At 31.5% G+C, this 19692-nt stretch overlaps 1 protein-coding gene across 7 annotated transcripts in view; it reads right to left on the bottom strand.

Moving 5' to 3' along the window:
• LOC127718254 (transient receptor potential cation channel subfamily M member 3-like) overlaps positions 1-19692 on the bottom strand; it is a 135572-nt gene that overhangs the window by 67486 nt on the left and 48394 nt on the right. For 3 of the 7 annotated variants that reach the window (XR_007989664.1, XR_007989666.1, XM_052224250.1), the window contains exons 9-12: positions 14662-14865; positions 11819-11959; positions 10589-10843; positions 9293-9467 (exon numbers count right to left, since the gene is read on the bottom strand). Coding sequence is in view for 5 of the 7 variants with exons in the window: in XM_052224250.1 (XP_052080210.1) it covers positions 9293-9467; positions 10589-10843; positions 11819-11959; positions 14662-14865 (775 nt within the window). In the remaining 2 variants the exon portion in view is untranslated. Of the gene's footprint in view, positions 1-1347; positions 1442-2764; positions 2971-3495; positions 3647-9292; positions 9468-10588; positions 10844-11818; positions 11960-14661; positions 14866-19692 lie in introns of those variants that run through there. The other 4 variants (XM_052224249.1, XM_052224252.1, XM_052224251.1 and 1 more) reach the window with 3 other exon arrangements.

Genomic DNA, 19692 nt, shown 5'->3' on the forward strand with positions numbered 1-19692 from the left:
CTTGCGATTTACAAACTGTAAGTTTACATGCATTGACTCAACAATACGCAGGAGATATTCAAAATAGTAGGATATTTTCTTCCACATGGATTATGTGCATATTTAGTATGATGGCTTATGAGACAACTGTCTACAAGGGACTGCATGACGTGGATGTATACAAGTTTTATCACAATAGTACTTTCAGATGGTCAAAAAGCAGACTGTATATCAATAGATAAAATGCCCCGAAATACAAACATCTGGAATAATTTGAACAAGTAAACCGACGGTCTGATATATACTAAAACAGTAAATAAAAAATGAAATGACAGACACAAACCAACAACAAACACTGAATATCTGGCTTATGATTTCAGATATCAAATACGATATGTTTTCTGATTGCGGAAAAGCAAAGACATTATGTTAAGGGGTAACAATAAATCGGGCGATCAGCCCTCTCTCATAGCTTTGACAGTGGAGTAACCGTACACCATAAGGACGAACTGAAAATCCATTAGAAGGCTTATCGTATTTTATTGACCAGAGACACACTAAACATCTTACATGGGAAAAAAAACGGTGTACGTATTTAACAGCATTTGAAGTTACTAAAACCTAGTTCTAATTGAATTACAACTAATACATGTATTGTGTTTTTCCAACTTGTATATCAATCAGAACACATACAACGGAAGTAGAGTAAAGATTGTAAATAGTTATAGAACATTATGAAAATGAGTAACACTAAAATATACATGTGATATAAGTATCAACAATATGTTGCATATTGAATCGTAAGTTGCACTTATAATGTCAAGATTGAAGTAAAAGATGTCAAATTTGCAATGAGACATGTCACCAAAGAACTATAAAATGTCAACTTGGAACTGATAGATTTCAACTTGGAAGTGAGAAACGTCAAATTTGAAAGAAAAATATAATGTCCCTGTTAGTCTTTCGTATGTTTCTGGATTTTGAAAATTCATGTGTTTTCTTCAGCATCATAATTTTAATTGTTTACCGAATAATAAACATATTTAAAAGAAATCGTAAACAAACGAGAGATATTGCACTAAATAATTTGTAGAATATAAAGTACTTTTGTTTTTCATGTATACAGAAGAAATCAAAGAAAATCAATTGTTGTGGCTTAAGTCGATTCAAAGGGAGACTACTAGTATATATAGAGACTACATAACGTGGTAATATATTTAGCGTTTTCGCCGTTCAAGATCCTTCATAGAACTTGATTAGCATTACCCAAGCTGATTGGTTGATACATTCATACCATCCTGCAATTTGACGAGATGCCTTCTATTGTTGTACATTTAACGCAGAGTTACGCCTTTTAAAATATAATACCTTGGTACTGTCCGTCCATGCCTGTCGTCAAGTGATTTAAAACATTCGTCCATTGCTTCTCTTTCAGACTCAGCAACCTGTTTAGACTCCTCTTCTGGATCAATAAACATCAAGTGTTATTATGTTACTTTTATTTACACAAAATCTGAAGGATAACTCATATTGTAATAACACTAAGTGTCGAATAACATTTAAACTTTCAACATTTTCTCATCCGATAACATAATGTTATTTACGTTTGAAAGACACAATTTCCCTCTCTAGTATTACTTGTGTATAGAATCATGCTTTTTATCAAGTGCTACTAGAGTATTATATCCATAGGAAACATATATAAACGGTTTTCAGACTGAATTTTAACAACCTTGTTTGGATGGTCCTGCTACATTAACCATCAGTGTAGGACAAAGCATATTTAATTACATGAATTGGTTGGTTTGAAATGATTTATTTATTTTCTTTAGCCATTACCAATTCCACACTTGATAAAGCAAACATAAAGAAAAGGTATGAAAGACATATACTTATCTTTATAACTTATCCCTTTTGAAAGCATACAATTGTTCAGCACGAAAAACAAGAATGCAAACAGGAAGATATTTACATAGCATATCACAATATCGATTTAGCGTTATAAATGAGTTGTTTAGTATGAATAAAATGAGAAAGCAGGGGCTGGTAAGCGTCAATGATGCAGCCTCCTCAGGACAGAGAAGAGTCAAAACAAGAAGATATTTGCATTAGGGTACTAATAACATTACGATACTATATATAATTGGTGCACATTTCGACAGTTATTTTCTTTTAGCTCGAGGCATAATGTTTTGAAAACTGTGCAGGGTATTGATATAGAGAATGACAAAAATCAACAGTACACAAGTTTTAAAGACGCAACTAGGAATTATATCCCTAGATGTTATCGGCAGATCTGTTTTTTAAACGATTTTGTCAAGATCCTAATCTCGGCACCCTATGGTTTTATCTTACTTAGTGCACAAATATCTACCCTATCAAACTTTGGATATAATCTAATTTAGTCCAGTTTAGGGAATTAATAATACATCTTGAGAAGCGACACGATTTATTATTCCCTAACTATTTGAGATCACTTGCATTGTATATACAAATTCATACATTGATAATTTTACATTTAGTTGCAATCAGTTTACGGTAAACAGGAGAAAAATACATATTTCAACTTGTTTATCCACCCATTAACAATGTTGTGTCCGTATGTTACATCAATTGAAATATAGTTCTCACATCTATGTATATGGGGGAGTATCTGAAAATGTAATCACTTAACAAATTAGTGTATTGTGTACTCCTATACACATTTTTCTTTCTTTTGAGTTACAATATGCACGTTTGTACCATCGCATACGTGTATAAGTTTAAAGTTATTAGAATATAGTACCTGTTATATTCAGCTCGAAAGCATTGTCGAGTTTGCCGTCCTTCTTACACCATATATGGTAAACGAAATATATAGTCCTATACAAATGATTTAATATAATCAGTGGTGGTGCGAAAACCGGTCTTTCGTAATACTCGTGAACAAGCGAATATCTATGGAACTTCCAAATTGAGACAGAGTTATCTTCAACTTTCTGAAATGTATTGCTGAAACGATATTTGTTTACTAAAACATGTATCATTGTGAAAGCAAAACATGAAATATAAATTGCTTAGGTTTCTTTGATAATACTGATCATAAAAACAAAAAGTTAAATAATGTGTCTTCTCAAGAAAATTCCTCAGTATTCGATAGCCCTTGTATAAGCCAAGCATAATGCAAAACATGCCTGATTCCATGCAAAAATGCAATGTAACTCAATATTTGAAACTGCTTGTTGAAAAATATGTTAAATTACACATAACCATGATAACATTAGATTAATTTGTAATTGATAGCATGTTATATCAATTACATTTCTAAATATTACAAGTCTGCTAAGGTAATCATTAATTTCAGGGGCAATAACTAACGAGAAAAGATATTTGTCGTAATTGACCAAGTTGAGGGACAGTAAGTTCTTTAAACATGTCATTGATCGTATGTGACTAAATGTGAAAAAGTGGATGGCATTGTCTTGATTTTTTGTTGTAAAAATATACATATATAAATCAGATATTGAATTTACTCACGAAAACATAGCAATAAGTAAATTCATTAACATAAGGTTAGTTAGCACCATGTATACAGCTAGCACAAGAGGAACCCCTGTATTTGTCTCCGGACATCTAGGTAAAATCCCATACTTGGAAGGTTCCTTTGTACAAGTTGATGACTCCTGTCCTGCAAATAAAAATACGATCAGGAATTTACGTACGAGTTTCATATGATTATTAGATTGTCGAGCTCACCTGTTCTGGATCTCCCGTTTTTATAGTTGTTTGACTTTAGCAGCAGATGCATGTGCTCAAATTATTTATAGTTACTTGCTTAGTTTTTTTTTAAATGCCACTATACATTTGTACATTAAAAGTGACCGTTAAATGCATATGTTCCGGGATAAACTTCAGTTCAATATTTCGATTTTAGATTTAGAACGAGGCATAAGCAACATGAATAAAAATCATAGCAGATATCATGAAGATCAGTTCATTAATTGTTTTAGTTTTTACCAAATACGTATAACGTATGGTTAATTTTTCAAAATGTTAAATTACTATGTAACAGTCTGTCATTTTTATAAATGTTACCTCAGTACCACGGAAGCTCTGGAGGGACACTCCATTTTTTCAGACAAATAAAACGCTTCAATATTCCGTTATCTCGAATAAGTAATTCGTGATTTTGATGATATTAATCCTTACCTCAATTAAGTTAGTCGTTATTCCGATTGATTAATTAGTTGTATCGTTTTATGTTGTCTTGAGATCGTTTACATATGTGTTTTATTGATATTCGTTTTCTATATTATTAAATGATATATCTTCCGTTACACATGTTACATGTATCTCGATTTGTTACTGCACGCCTTCTTTTTTCCAAATGTGAAGTAAGGGGAAATACATCTGGTTTGTTTATGATTCTACGTTGAGAAGGCTAGATTCTCTAATTTCTGTGTACATTCTGCTTAAGGTTTTACCACTTTCATATTCTTGGTTTCCACTGTAGCAGATGATAAATGTGTGAATTACAAAAAAAAAAGATCTGAATGAAGTGGGAAATCCAGAACACTAATATATATTTGCATCCTCGAAATATCGAGTCATTACATCGGCACGTCTGAATATACTTATTAGAACACACCCTTGCAATATCCGATGGTCCGAAGACAAATTCGTCGAGACACAAATTTTCAAAGTTACAACTCTTATAATATTGGATATTTTTTGTTGATTTGCTAATTTGAATTAAATGCATTGTAAAAAAGAGATCGAATAATGATTTTATTATATTCGATATATTTTGAATGCTTGCCTATAAAAATAGGAAGATGTGGTATGATGTGCCGATGAGAAAACTATCCACAAGTGACCAATTGACATAAAATTTACAGCTATAGGTCATCGTACGGCCTTGAACAATGAGCAAAACCAATACAAGATAGTCAGCTACAAAAAGAACCGACATATGTTAACCAATTCAAACGAGAAAAACTAACACTCTGATTTATATTCAAAAAAATTAACAGCAAAATATGACAAAAAGCAACAAACGACAACCACTAAATTATAATTACTGATATTGCCTCTGATTACTCTAAATACTAGGAGGGTTTAGTGAAAATATCTCCAGTGCATCAAAGTAGTTAACTTGAGTAGAATAAGGTACATTTTAGATAATGCTTATACTATTAGTTTTCACTCCATAATTTTACAACTCCTAAAATAAATATTGTGTGGTACTACCGTGTAGATACATGTCACTGTAGATTGATATACATAATTAATTTGGTGTTCAATACATTGCTAGCTGACATGTAATTCAGATCTTCTTACTCCTGAAGTACATGTATATTGATGATTTAACTGAACATATGCCACTGTTAGTCATTTGGCGGTTTTCGTTTTTCGCTTTTTTGCAATAACATTGTCAGTATGTTTAACTGACTTAACTAGTATCTTTCGCCTCTCTGTTTTCTTCATGCATGATTAACATTTGCATGTTTTGATAAAAATGAAGGTTGTCTGTCTCAAATGTTCAACTGCCAAACATGAAAATGTCCGCCATGCAAGTCTCAACAGATTACCGACAACAGAACGCTTAGTCACATTACACCCACAGACTATTCTGAATCTCAGTTGTCAAATCGGCCATAAAGCTTAGCACAGACGAAGCAGCGATTAAAAAAATCAAGTCTTTGGTTTGAACTGCTGGAAAACACATTCATGACTATTGCTGAGATGTGATGATTTCTAACATAAGCTTAACGTTTCAGATAATTAATTCGGAACTATTTGGTTTTCCTAGTGCCCATCATTTAGGAGTAACAGTGAAAACAGACAAACTCGCAGGGAGTTGTATATAGTTTCTACTGTGCGTGAAGCAATACAATGGTTTAATACACGTGTATTCCCTCACATTTGATGTCAGATTGTGTTGTTTTGCTTTACGACTTCTTACTATCTGCAATCATGTCGGCCGATGAGATCAATGGTCGTACATTTTGAGCGATCATCTTAAACCTTTTATTAACTAGTTCGGTTTTTATAAATCATTGGCCTTCAAATATTCGGCTTTTGAGCGTTCCTGATGAAGGTAAATCCAGAAAAGCACTTCTGACGCATGTTATTTTTACCGTGTTGTTTTCTTTTTTTATGGATTGCATGGAAATCATATATTGCGTTTAATCATTGATTTCAGTTCTAAGTATTGGTACGGTAGGAATACTAAATCCATGGTGTCGCAATGAACGTTTTGCTAGCCTCGAAAGTGGGAGGTTGTTGATATCCATTTAACACTGCTTCCCGCTATACAAGTTGAATTTAAGATTAAGATCAAATATTAGAAGCTTTGAGCCAGGATAATGTTAAAAAGGAGAACGTTGACATCCAACACAGCGTGCTGGTCTTGTAAAAGCAGAATACATTCATACCATATAAACATGAAACATCAATATCATTTTCGGCCTGCATATTTATGTAATAGTTGCCGGTGTTCCTTAAGCGCTCATATATCCATGTGCCGGTATTTTGATTAATGCGTGACGTCAGTTTAATATATGAGCAACACTATGTACATTATTTATAATAAATGATTCAGTTGTGAGGTAGTTTTGATAACGAAATATGTTTCTGTGTTCCTTTTAAGTTTGTATATTAGTTGCTTTTCTCTCTTGGAGGGGGGCGTGCAAATGGTTAGCATGCTGCACCTTTCAGTTCAATATATTTTGAAGTAAAACATGTCTAAACAAGATCGTAAATTGAAATAATTTTTAAAAGTTCATGTCAACGATAAACATGCGAGTAAGTTGAAGTGACCCATCTAAATGGTAATCCCTTTTTTTGTCATATTTAGTTTTTGATTTATTATTTCAGCACAATTTAGGTCGTTGGTTGTCTCATTTTATCATGTCGGGTAACACGATAGGTGAAGTGTCCGGCTGGGATTGTGTGTTTCTGGTGAATCGGTCAACCTTTTTCGAGTGAAATTAAATGGGACTTGATCGATTTACTGCTATTTCGCAAGTATGATAGTTTTATTCATGACTGTTCATCTTCTTCTGAATACTATATACATATCAAGCACAAACTACGTAATATTTCCATGAATTTTACTCAAAATTCAGCTTTTTACATTTGGCAAGGGTTTTACTGCCGGTCAGAACATGACCTTAGGGACAATATTTCTATTTTCGATTCCCAAAAAGATTATCATTCAGATTGGTCACTTCAATTTACTTATATGTTTATTGTTGTTATAAATTTTTAGAAATTATTACAAATTACGATTTCAAAATGCCTGACACCTACACATAGATAGATGGGCGCTTAATTTACAGTGCCAACTATTACATAAATATGCAGGCTGAAAATAAAGTTAATGTTATATTGCAATATGGTATGAATGTATTCAGCTTTTATGAGACCTTCACGCTGAGTTGAATGCTAAAGTTCTGCCTTTTAATATTATCCTGGCTCCAAGCTACTAATATTTGATTTAATTTTTAAACTCAACGTGCATAACGGGTAGCAGTATAAATGAAAATTCAACAACCTCCAACTTCCGAGGCTAGCACAACATTCATTGCGACCCAGTGGATTCAGTATTCCTACCGTTCCAATACTTAGAATTGCACACGTTAGAAATTGCAAAACAATATGTATGTTCCAAGAATTTGTAATCATCTATAGGTATCAAAAGCTCAGTGACTATCGACCATCATGCAAACATGGCAGATACCGCTATTGCTTAACTGATAAAAAACAAAACATTTCAAATTTACGTATCTTTGACATACACAGATTTTTTTTATATCATAGTTATAACTATATTGAGGTCATCGTAGGTAATATCGGCTATTCAACGTTTGGGTAAGGTCTTTGATTTTCAAACATACTGGATTTGACGTCACTGACTAGACAATAAACCTTCAATTACTCGGTTGTTGTCCAACATTGAAACCATTAAATGTAACTCAAACTCTAGTCAATTGTTACTTTTGTTTATTTCAAGTTTTTATTTTGAAATTTTGTTTTAATTATAAGTTTGCACCTTTAGCACCTTTTCTAATATTTCAAGCTCTAATGTGACCCGTTTTAAGACAACGATAGATTTATTGAAATCGCGAATATCTGCCGCCGTCAGCACTTAGTTGTACAATAAGGGCAATAAAGACAATATGATATTTACATATTATCCCATGGTGGGATTTGATTATTTAGTTCTATCTATTCAAGCCCTTCCTGATAGCTATCAGTGGAATTGCATATATCCCAGGAAATGAACCACATTAAAATATCAGTAAAGCCATATGACGCATGTAAGACTTCAAACATCACACAGTCACTTCCCAACAGAACAATAACGATTACAAAATACTACTTACACGTTAATCTCTGCTTTAGTTCTGTTATTTTCTGTTGTTATTTTTATGACACACATTTGCGAGCAATTTCGGTTGTATATTAAGGGCAAGCATATCGTTCTCTGCTTTTCTTTATGGTCATACATTTGATAAAAACATTGTATAGGGAAACAGAAACGTGCCTTATGGACTAAAAGACGATATGATTTGTAGAAAAACGTCTGTCATTTAAATTGATACCTTAATTGTTTTATTTTTTGTTAATCAAAACCATCAAAACCATTGTCATTAAGGTTTACATTCAAACATTTTTTTTATATTACCATTATCAATGATTATGACCAAAACTGTGTTGACATTCTTTTATGATTTGCATGTTACGCAATATGTTAATATGATTGGTCGAGCGGGCTTCCGATAGGGACTCTGAGAGTTATTTTTTTCTCGATAGACGACGTTGACGGAACTACTTTTCGTGACCAATGTAAACAAGATTGCGGCGATAATAACTCGACGTTAAACGTATTTATTTTCACTATGAGTTCTACATTAAAATAAATAATAAACGCAAACTATTCATTTGAATGGTAATTTTTGTAGTTTATTTTTTTATCGGATTGCAAATTTCATGAAGTACATTTTTTGCGTTAACCAAAAAATATTCATGCACTAGGCCAATTCAATGACACAAATATACAATTAACGTGTGAAAGACTTTATGGTGTGGAAATAACATTCCTTATCACCAAATTTGAAGAACAATAAGGATATAAACGCCTTTTAAAAGGGGTTAATCGGCAAATAACTGGACCAAGACACTCACAAACATATCATAACAGTCCTTTGGACTTTTATTGATTTGGGAGTTAATTCGTCCAGTTTATACACCAATAAATTCCTTAAAAAAGGTATTTGATCCTATATTACACAGCACTATGATGCATATAAACGAATCAACTTCTTACCTTCTATGATTTCCAGAAATAATTCACCATACATCTGCCAATATGGCAAATTTACCACATCTCTAAGAAGAGCAAATGTTAGTTCTGAATTGGGATACAGATTAGCCTGCATTATAATTCCAAAGCTCACGAGAACAACAGCAAAAATCATGATAAAAAATAGTAAAACAGTCACCTGAAATGTATGCTGCATTGATAAATAAAAATTGACAATTACATCTAAATATCAAAAGACATATAATTACCTCATAAATGTTGTTTACCTGGCTATTAGACAAATGAGTTAAGCAGATGACGACGGATATGTTCCAACTGTAATAACCACAATCCCGTTTCCTTTTCCTCGAATGTGACTAACTAAATTAATCTCATCAATTGGTATATGATCAAATTAGCAACTCCAGGTGTGCCACATGTAAAGCAGGATCTGCTTTACCTTCCGGAGAACCTGATATAACTCCCTGTTGTGGAGGTGTTTACCTCTTAGTCTACTTTTCTTTATTGTTTTTGTGTACTGATGTTTGTCTCTTAATCTTTTTTTTTCCATCTCGTCGTCAGCTTATTTTCAACTTATTAGTTTGAATGTTCTTTTGGTATCTTTCGCCTCTCTTTTGTAATTTAGGAATAAGTTACATATGAGAACGATAAAATGCATAAAATACAAAAAACAATAAGCTCAACACTTCTGCATTATTAAAAGATCAATATTGTATATATGCATATCTGTATAATATCTATATCGTTCAGAAGAGGCAGCTGTTCTTCTGCTATTGTATATATTTACCATTTCAATATATTTCTTGTAAACACATAACTTCCACTGAATATACTCCTATTTTTACTTCAAGACTAGTTATGCTGCATATGGTGATGCTAAATAGAACACTAGTTACTAATTTTGACCTTAAAGTATACAGCGACTGTTCACGTGCTATTAATATCCTGTCTTACGTTATTAACAGTACTACAGTACTTGATTTAACATTTGCCGGAATACATGTTGGTGCCATTGTGCTATTATGCGATTGAAATGTCTTATATGTTTCTCGTCTTAAAGTTTAAAAGTCCGGATTTAATATTAATGTATATATCAGAGGGAATTCAATAGAAACAATTCCTGGGCTTTAAATTTAAAATTCAAAAATTAATCGTTTGTTACAAACAGTGTTGTAATGTACTATGAACAATAGCAAATTAACACTGTCTTATCAGTGAGACACCTTACGATTTTTACGTTGGAGCACGTAAAAGATCAGCACTTGCATGTGCAATACATGTCGTCCCAATATCACTTACCATTTTACGTATCATTATAATCTTTGGTCCTGTATTTTTTGCAACATAAAAAAACTGTAATGTTCGAATGATAAAGAAAGCAAGAGTTACGCTGTACATCATTCGTGCAGGTTTAAAATTATCTTGATGCAATGCAAATCTTAGAACGACTGACAGTAAAAACAAGAAATTCATGAACACGTCATATTTGTTCCAAGCATCTTTCCACCAGCTGCAAAGTCTGTGCCGTAGACTACGTTGTTCTCTTTGACATATCTAAAAAAAAAAAAAAAAAGAATTACAGTTGCAGCAAACGATATTGAAATTCAGTGATTGTCAACGAATTCTTAAGTATTTTTAAATAGGGAATACATTTAGAATTTGACAGATGTGTTTAACGCGTCGTCTTTATCTGTGATTCAACACAGCATTTACGTCTACGACTTGAAGCATAAGAACGTAAAGTCATTTGTTCTGATTCGGGTTACCATTGTTCATATTGGGCTAGCAACATATTTGTTATACTGTTTGTCTTAAATTTAACCGAACGATATTAAATATTTGCAGTAGCAGCTGTCTGGCGTTGCATACACATGTATTATATATATACTAAGATTTTTTTTATGAGAAAAAAAAACACCTTAAAAGATCTTTGAAATAAAATTAAGTCGTCCACGACAAGCGTTACATTCACATTACTCAATTTTGATTGGTTATTTAGGTATTTAGGCTATACTGTGTTCTTTCCAACACAAGTTTTCCAAACTTCGACCTTCAATAATGTAACGCAGAAAATGCGTCTACAGTGGGAAACTTCATGTTGATTTTATTCATCGTTGTTTTAACCAAATGAATTAATTGATTGCTAGAACTAATGAATAGATGTGAATGAAAAATATGTTCTGATCTTAGCAGACCTCAAAGTACCAAATTATCAATAATAAAGCAATTTCATTTTTTTTGGTTCAAGAATAATATAATAAATACTTTAGAAACAGACACTGAACATGGTTAAGAGAATTTTATTTCAAGGGAAAATCTGAACAACTTTAATCAATAACCCTATCTTTTTGTTTCTTGACACTAATGTATTGGCACATCACATATCTAGGTGCAAATCAGGCAAGATAAATATAATTAAGCCTTAATGAAAAAAGTAATCAGTATATTCTATTTCAATTTCGTACAAAACATCCCTTAGAGAAGAACACTTTTCGATATACCATTCATCATACATATCGATATATTAACCTGTCGAAGTTCTTCCAATACCAAAGTTAAAATCCATCCGAAAATAAGGTATTCCATCAACGAGAATTGACCATCTGTAAATGGGCGTAAATCTGTTAACACGAAGAAGCTGAAGCAGAATAGCATCACGATGCATGAAATCTACAAAAAAAAAGAATACAGATGAAACGGACAGCTCTACAACAAACTCAATTACAAGATTAAAATCTCATTTAATATATAAGACATCTCATATTATCTTGTTTTTATAAACTTGATAAGAGATTTTATATACAGTATAAGATATCTTATATACTATATAAGATATCGTATTATACTTTATAAGATATTTTCAAATTCAATAAGATATCCTATATATTTGATCAGATATATCACATGTAGTTTATCAGATATCACATATAATTATAAGATATCTCATATCATTTATAAGATATCTTATCAAACAAATTACATAAGATATCTTATGAATTATATGATATATCTTATAAACTATATATGATATCTTATAAAGTATATAAGCTATCATTAAAACTATATACGATATATTATACATTATATGAGATATCTTTTGAGATACCTTTTATGATCTATAAGATATCTTTTACAATATAGATTTTATGAGATATCTTATATAATCTAGCTGTTATAAGATAACTTATATTATCTAGTTTCTATAAGATATATTATATATTAAATGAGGTACTATAAGATATGTTATGTATTATATAAGATATCCTACAGTTTATTAAATATGTTATATACTTGTTAAGATATCTTATAAGATATCTTATTAGGTATAAAGTATATAAGATATCTTTTAAAGTATATAAGATATATTATACAGTATATAAAATATCATATAAAGTATAAGATATGTTATAAATACATAATTTATATAAGATTTGTTATAAATAGAAAGTTTTATACATGATACGTTATAAATAAATAGCTTTATAAAAAGATATGTTATAAATAAATAGTTTTATATAAAATATCTTATAAAGTATATAAGATATCTTATAAATACATATGTTCATATAAGATATCTTATTTACTTCATTAGATATCACATATAAAATATGGGATGTCTTATATAGTTTATAAGATATCTCATATGGTTTTAAGATATCTCATACAATTTATTAGATATCTTATACAGAAAATTATAAGTGATTTCTGATATAATATAAAACAAATATCTTATCTAATATATGTAGTATCTCTAGTAAAGATTGATAGATATCTTAATAAAGTCCCTTTCGGTAAATGGATTTACAATAACATAAGATCAGATTACTTAAACAATTGAAGGAAATTTAAGCTTGTATATGTTTTAGTTGTTTTTCAAAAGACTTTTTTTTTGTAAATTATGTTTTTTTAGTTTTTATTGTGAATCCCGGTGTACAACATTTCATTCGAAATAAACATTTGTCATTTCTATGAGTACATAAAACAGGCAATGCGATACAGTCTCATCGAAACATCTCACAAACATTGAATATTATTGAACCCATAGCTAAACTGTAAGAAAAAAAAATGTTAAAATACTGTACACCGAAAAAGAAAACAACAAAACACTGGACAATACTTGGAGGCATAATTTATGACATGCTTTTTTCTTAATTGTCCCTTTATCAATTAATCCTTGGATTTTTTATATTTACTTTGGATGTTCTTAACGGAGGTCAATCCAGAAAAGCCATTCGGACACATTAAATATTTAAGATATATTTTCACTTTAAACTAGATTCATGAACGTTTAACCTCGGCAGACTTCTGTTGCCTTAATTGAAACATTTGAAATAATTTAAAACATTTATAATTTGATTCTTTTGTAAACGTAGGATGATTCGTTAGGTTTTCGGTTTTTTGGTTCAAACATGAAACAACAATTAAAATAACAAGAATATAAAGGTAACAGTAACGGAAAGGTGTGTATTAGAATTATATATTATTTATAGTAATCAGTATTGACACTATTTATACTTGTCTATTGATGAAGTATCAGTTATTGAGAAAGTAAGGATCCAACTCTCTCAGACAAGTTTTATCTTACATGAAATTGGTTTATTTTTATATGTCCTGTTTTGGTCATATGACTCTTGAAATAGTCAGGTACTTAGATATAATTGGCCCTAAAATGTTTGGTTTCAGCACTCAGAATGTATCATTGTAATTTTCAATAGTATGCCAGTACTACCTTTATAGGCGAGCAATACCTTTGCAATCTAACATCATCGGCATATATATAAAATGACAGTATAACTAACGTATTTAGACGATTTTTGCAAAAGCTATTGATGGCTAAAATGCATACATTTTTTTACCTAACAATCCATTTTTTTAAATAAGTTTTCCATACTCCTTTTGTCGCGATTTTTTTCATAAAAAATTTTTAGCGTATACTGAAATACAATGTTTTGTGAAAATTCTTAGTGTCAAATGCTTTTAATATATGTCCATAGTTTTTACTGGTGGGGATAATGTATTGACAATATATGTTTGCACAGCTAAAAACCTACCATGATTCATTTGAAGTGCGATAATTTGATCACGTTTTAATTGTAGAATAACGCGCATTTAAAATAACTACATTACGCCAAACTATACTATTTTCTTCCCAATGCTTATTCCATTCTCAACTTTTAAGTAAGATTGTGTAATTATATATTTTATTATAATGAATTTAAGAACTATGATCCTTTTTTCTTTTATAGTGACTATTGTATGCTCAACTGACAAAGATCAAATATACGTTTAATAACATTTTATGACAGAAACGTTTCAATATACCTTCCTGTCCACTTTTCGCTGAAATTTATATCACCGCATTGACTTCTCACCACATTTGTCCAGAATTTTGTCACCGGAGCACTATAGAACAAATACAAGGCATCAATGATGCCTAATTTGCCCTTAGATGAGTCTGTACAACCACACCAATTAATTCTTAAAAACGGTTCTTTATAATCACGTTTTTCTCCATTTGTGTGTCTCAAAAATTTAATACGTGGTATTAAAAAGGGTAAGAAAATGCAAAGCAAGATCTGAAATGTAAATATTTAAAATTAAATAAAATGTTATCATTTAAAAGAAATTCCTGAGAGCCAATTATTAAGAAAACAGCTATTTGTAAAAACAAAACATGCAAATTGCTAAGGTAAACATTAAATACATCGAATTTCACAAACAAGTTCTTTGATATCATTATCATTTTATATTGTAAATGATGTTTAAACAAATCTTTCCCTTAGATGCATTTATTTGGGTTGGTGCAGTCAACATGTGCTATATGTAGAAGATAATTTTGTTTCTGTAGCATTTGTTCTTTTGGATCATTTAAATATTTTCTCTGACAGTACTTTGATTATATGTCAATGAAACTGATTTTAGTTAACAGTAGTTGGTCGATTTTCAATTCGAATAGTCACTTCAGATAGTACAAATCAAGGTAACAACCAACAACTGAGAAAATCGCATGAATTGCAGATAGAATGAATCTGATTACATCATTGATCAACAAGTAAGTATATCATGTTATACAGACAGGTGCGGTCCTAACCTGTACAAAAGTTAATTTGGAACAGACTTTTTGACTGTTTTCCAAGTTAACTTAAGAAATATTAACATGTTTAAGCAGACAAGCAAGGTAACTTCGTCATAGATAGACCAGAAATATGACTGCTTTTCTAGGACTGCTGCAGACCTATTGACAAGTCTGCTCCGGACCAGACCTGTGTGTGGACAAGTCTGCTATTGATTAATTCTGAGGACAGGTCTGCCCCAAACCAGACCTATGGACAGGTCTGCTACTGACCAGACCTCCGGACAGGTCTGCTTATGACAAATTGCCGTGTTTAAGACTTTTCATATTATACCTGTGCTTTTATTATATAAACCTAATCGAATTATTCTTTTTTCCCAGTTTTACAAATTACTATAGTCGTCAGAGCTTGACTCATTGTGCATATTAAAAACATTAATATATTTGTATATGCATTTAGGAAATACCTGTACAATTTCACACTTGTTGATCGACATGTATACATGCAGCTATTATAAAGGAAAGGAAAGTTTTTTTTAATTGGAAGGTGGATAGAAAGGTTATCCAACGCATTGGAAAAACATTTTCATATAGTGGTATAGAAACATCATTATTTGCATCGCTTCGTTTCCAATTTTTTACAGTCTCTTCCAAAATATATCTGTATGCATTATATGGATTATTCGTCGTAATTCACCTTGTTTGTCTTGGATTTACGATTCTGTTTTTGACAAAATGTTCAAACTAAAATTGTATAGTGTCCGGATATATAAGGTGTTGTATATTTATAAACCATCAGGTCAGTTTCGCCAGATTCATCTATACCGAATATAAATGATATCTCAGACGTCAGAAAACATTACTCGTTCTGGACATTCAGCTACCAACAAATTCTATCAACCGACATTATATACTAACAGTCATTCAATATACTATTCGAAGATGATAACTTCTCATAATTTTCATAATTAAGTACAAATATAATCAGTCATGTCAGTCTTGGATGATGCGGCCAAATAGGTTTGTTATACAAACCATCCTGAAATATGAAAACTACCGACTTTAGTGACGATTCAATATTATGAATACCAAGAGGAAATGCTGGCACTCTAAATTGATGCGGACAATATGTTGTAGTCCTCATGGCCATTGTGTACCAATATCTGTCATTAGTTTAATACAATGAATCCTGAGTTAAAACAAATACTGATTTATGATGCGGCTTTAAAATTGCAAACGATCACGAATATGATCAGTCAGAAAATGATTCATAGATGATGTCACCTCATACATGTCGTACCTTTTCATGCTCATTATAAAGTACAAATATGGTCAGAGTTGATTGATTCAAATAGTGTTGTTATACGAGCCAGCCTGATATATTATAAGTACGGATTATTTGTGACGCGTCAATATTTTGAATAAAAAGAGGCCATGCTGGCACTCTAAATTGATGCAGACAAAATTGTGCAGTCATTGTATTCCAATATTGCTGCCATTTGTATTATACAATCCATCTTGACACAAAACAAAATTACTGATTTATTATGCGGCAATATAAATTTACATAATAAAGTGCAAACATAGTCAGTTTTGGTTGATGCGCTCAAATAATTGTATTATACGAGCAAGTCTGTGATATCAAAGTTACTGAATTTTTGTTACAAGTGAATAGTTTGGATAAAAAGGGACATGCTGGTCCTCTTAATTGATGCAGAGAATTTTTTGTGGTCATTGTGTCCGAATATTGCTGTCATTTGTATCAACAATACATCCTGACATGAAAAAAAAACTGATTTATTATGCAGCCATATACATTTTCATAATAACGTGCAAAAATGGTCAGTTTTGGTGGATGCGGTCAAAAAGTTTGAGAAACGATCCAGCCTGAGATATCAAAACTACTGCGTTTTTGTGGCGACTCATTATTTTGAACATGTTGAATAAAAAAAGTACATACTAACACAAAATTGAAGCAGACAAAATTTTGTAGTCATTGTGTTCCAATATTACTATCATTTGTATTATACAACCCATTCTGACATAAAGAAAACAAAAATTGTTCTGCTGCTATAGAAATTAACATAATAAAGTTCAAATATGGTCAGTTTTGACTGATGCATAATTTTGTTATGCAAGCCAGTTTAAGATGTGAAAACTGCTGATTTTAGTGATGATTTAATTACTTGACTACAAAGAGGACATGCTGGCACTGTTAATTGACGCAGAAAAAAAAAAAAAACCATAATAATGTTGGCACTCTGAATTATAGCCGACCATGAACATGATAAACATTAGTAACTGTACACCAATATTGCTTTCATTTATCATGATTACTTTATACAATCTACGTACTCTGTTGTTGTCTGTGTTTTCTTGATTTTATCTGGATTGGGTTGCTCAAAACGTTTGATAGTGTTAGCCAGTGGTTAAACTGCTTATCCACTGGTTAACTTTAAACCAATGGATTATTTTTATTGCTCAAAATTTATCCAGTGGATAAAACGTGCTATCCGGCGGATACATTTAACCGGTACTTTTTGGCTGGTAAAGTTTTAGTCATTGGTTAAAAACGGCATTGAGATTGATTTACAATGGGTTATTTTAAATTCATTTTTTGAAATTTCAGATTATTTCATTGTTCATAACTCGTCCACCTTTATATCATGAAAATTTGATCTCGCTGTAAATCCCCCCCCCCCCCTTTAAAAAATTCTTCACTTTACACTTTACTTCGATTGTATGTCATACACAGTTAACACTCACTTGTGGCGTTTTATATGGTAATTGTGAAGTCAACAACTTATAATAAATATATGCTATACATGTCAATTTTTAAATCTGTGTCATCCTCATTGACATTGAAAGCATGGCCCGGCTTCCATGGACGCTGTTCTTTAATTTGCACATTGCGATTACCAGTCCAAAAATTAAGAAAACAATACTTTATCAACATATAGTGGTAGAGGTTCATTACATTTGCACGCATTTAATCAACAGGAACCAGTGGTAGATCTAGAGTTGTACATATTATGAATCCATAGTTTCAATGTCTTGAATTTATTTTTCTTTTCTCTGTAATATGCCGAATTTAACCGTTTTTTTTTTTTTTTTTTGGCCTCGTTTTTCAATCGGTCCACATTGAGGACCAGAGGATCCCAAATTAAACTTTATTTGATTTCATAAAAAAATCGAATTACCAGGGTTCTAACCGTGTATTTAAATTTTGAATTTTGGGCTCCGTATTTTAATTGGTTCACATTGGGTCCAAAGGATCCAAAAAGGATTCAAAATTAAACTATTGTGATTTCATCAAAAAATTAATTCACTGGGGTTATATGAAATACTGATTCTAATCGTGTATTTGGATTTTAAATTTTAAACTGGTCCACATTAAGGTCGAAAGGTCTAAAATTAAACTTTGTTCATTTCAACATATAATAAATAAATTGGATTCTTTGATATGCTGAATCTAACCATACCTTATTTAGAAGATTGGAAGACCCCATTAATGAGCTACTTTTATAGTTAACGCAGCATGTGCCACTATGAATTTACGTTAATTGTATTGTCGGTGTCGAATGGTATTTTGAACCCCCTGAAAAGTGAACCCGGGGTCAAAATACCATATGGAAAATTGACCCCGGGGTCATTATACCGCATGGTATTTTGACCCCGGGGTCATTTTTCCCATATGGTATTTTGAACCCCAACACGGAAAATTGAACCCCCCTGTTTTAGATAAAAAGTATTGCAGATTATCTAATTTACAATTTGTTGGCTAGGATTTGTTTTAAAATTTGAGGTCTATAGTAAGGGGTACAATATACCATGGCAGGGGGGTCAAAATACCATGGCTAAGAAAGATTTTCATAGCATCTTTTCCAGCATGTTAAATATATACAAACTACTTATTGGAGTATCATAACTATGTAAAGGAGCCAGAATAGCTAGAATTTTTGAAGTTAGAAGTCTATAGTAGGGGGTTCAATATACCATGATAGGGGGGTCAAAATACCATGACAGGGGGGTCAAAATACCATGGCTTAGTGAAATGTTCAAAACATCTTTTCAAGCATGTAAAATACATACAAAGTACTTATTGGAGTATTATTACTATGTAAAGGAGTTATAATAGCTAGAATTTTAAAATTGGAGGTTTAAAAGGGGGGGTTCAATATACCTGGGCAGGGGGGGTCAAAATACCATGTATTATGACTATGTAAAGAAGTTAGAATGAAAGTTAATGAAAATTATTTTTGTAAAGACTTTATAGCACTAATTGCCCTTCTACTAAGGGAAATTGACCCTCCCCTTTTAAGATGTCTGA

This window comes from Mytilus californianus, unplaced genomic scaffold, assembly GCF_021869535.1.
Source record: "Mytilus californianus isolate M0D057914Y unplaced genomic scaffold, xbMytCali1.0.p SCAF_10, whole genome shotgun sequence".
Classification (NCBI taxonomy): Eukaryota; Metazoa; Mollusca; class Bivalvia; order Mytilida; family Mytilidae; genus Mytilus; species Mytilus californianus.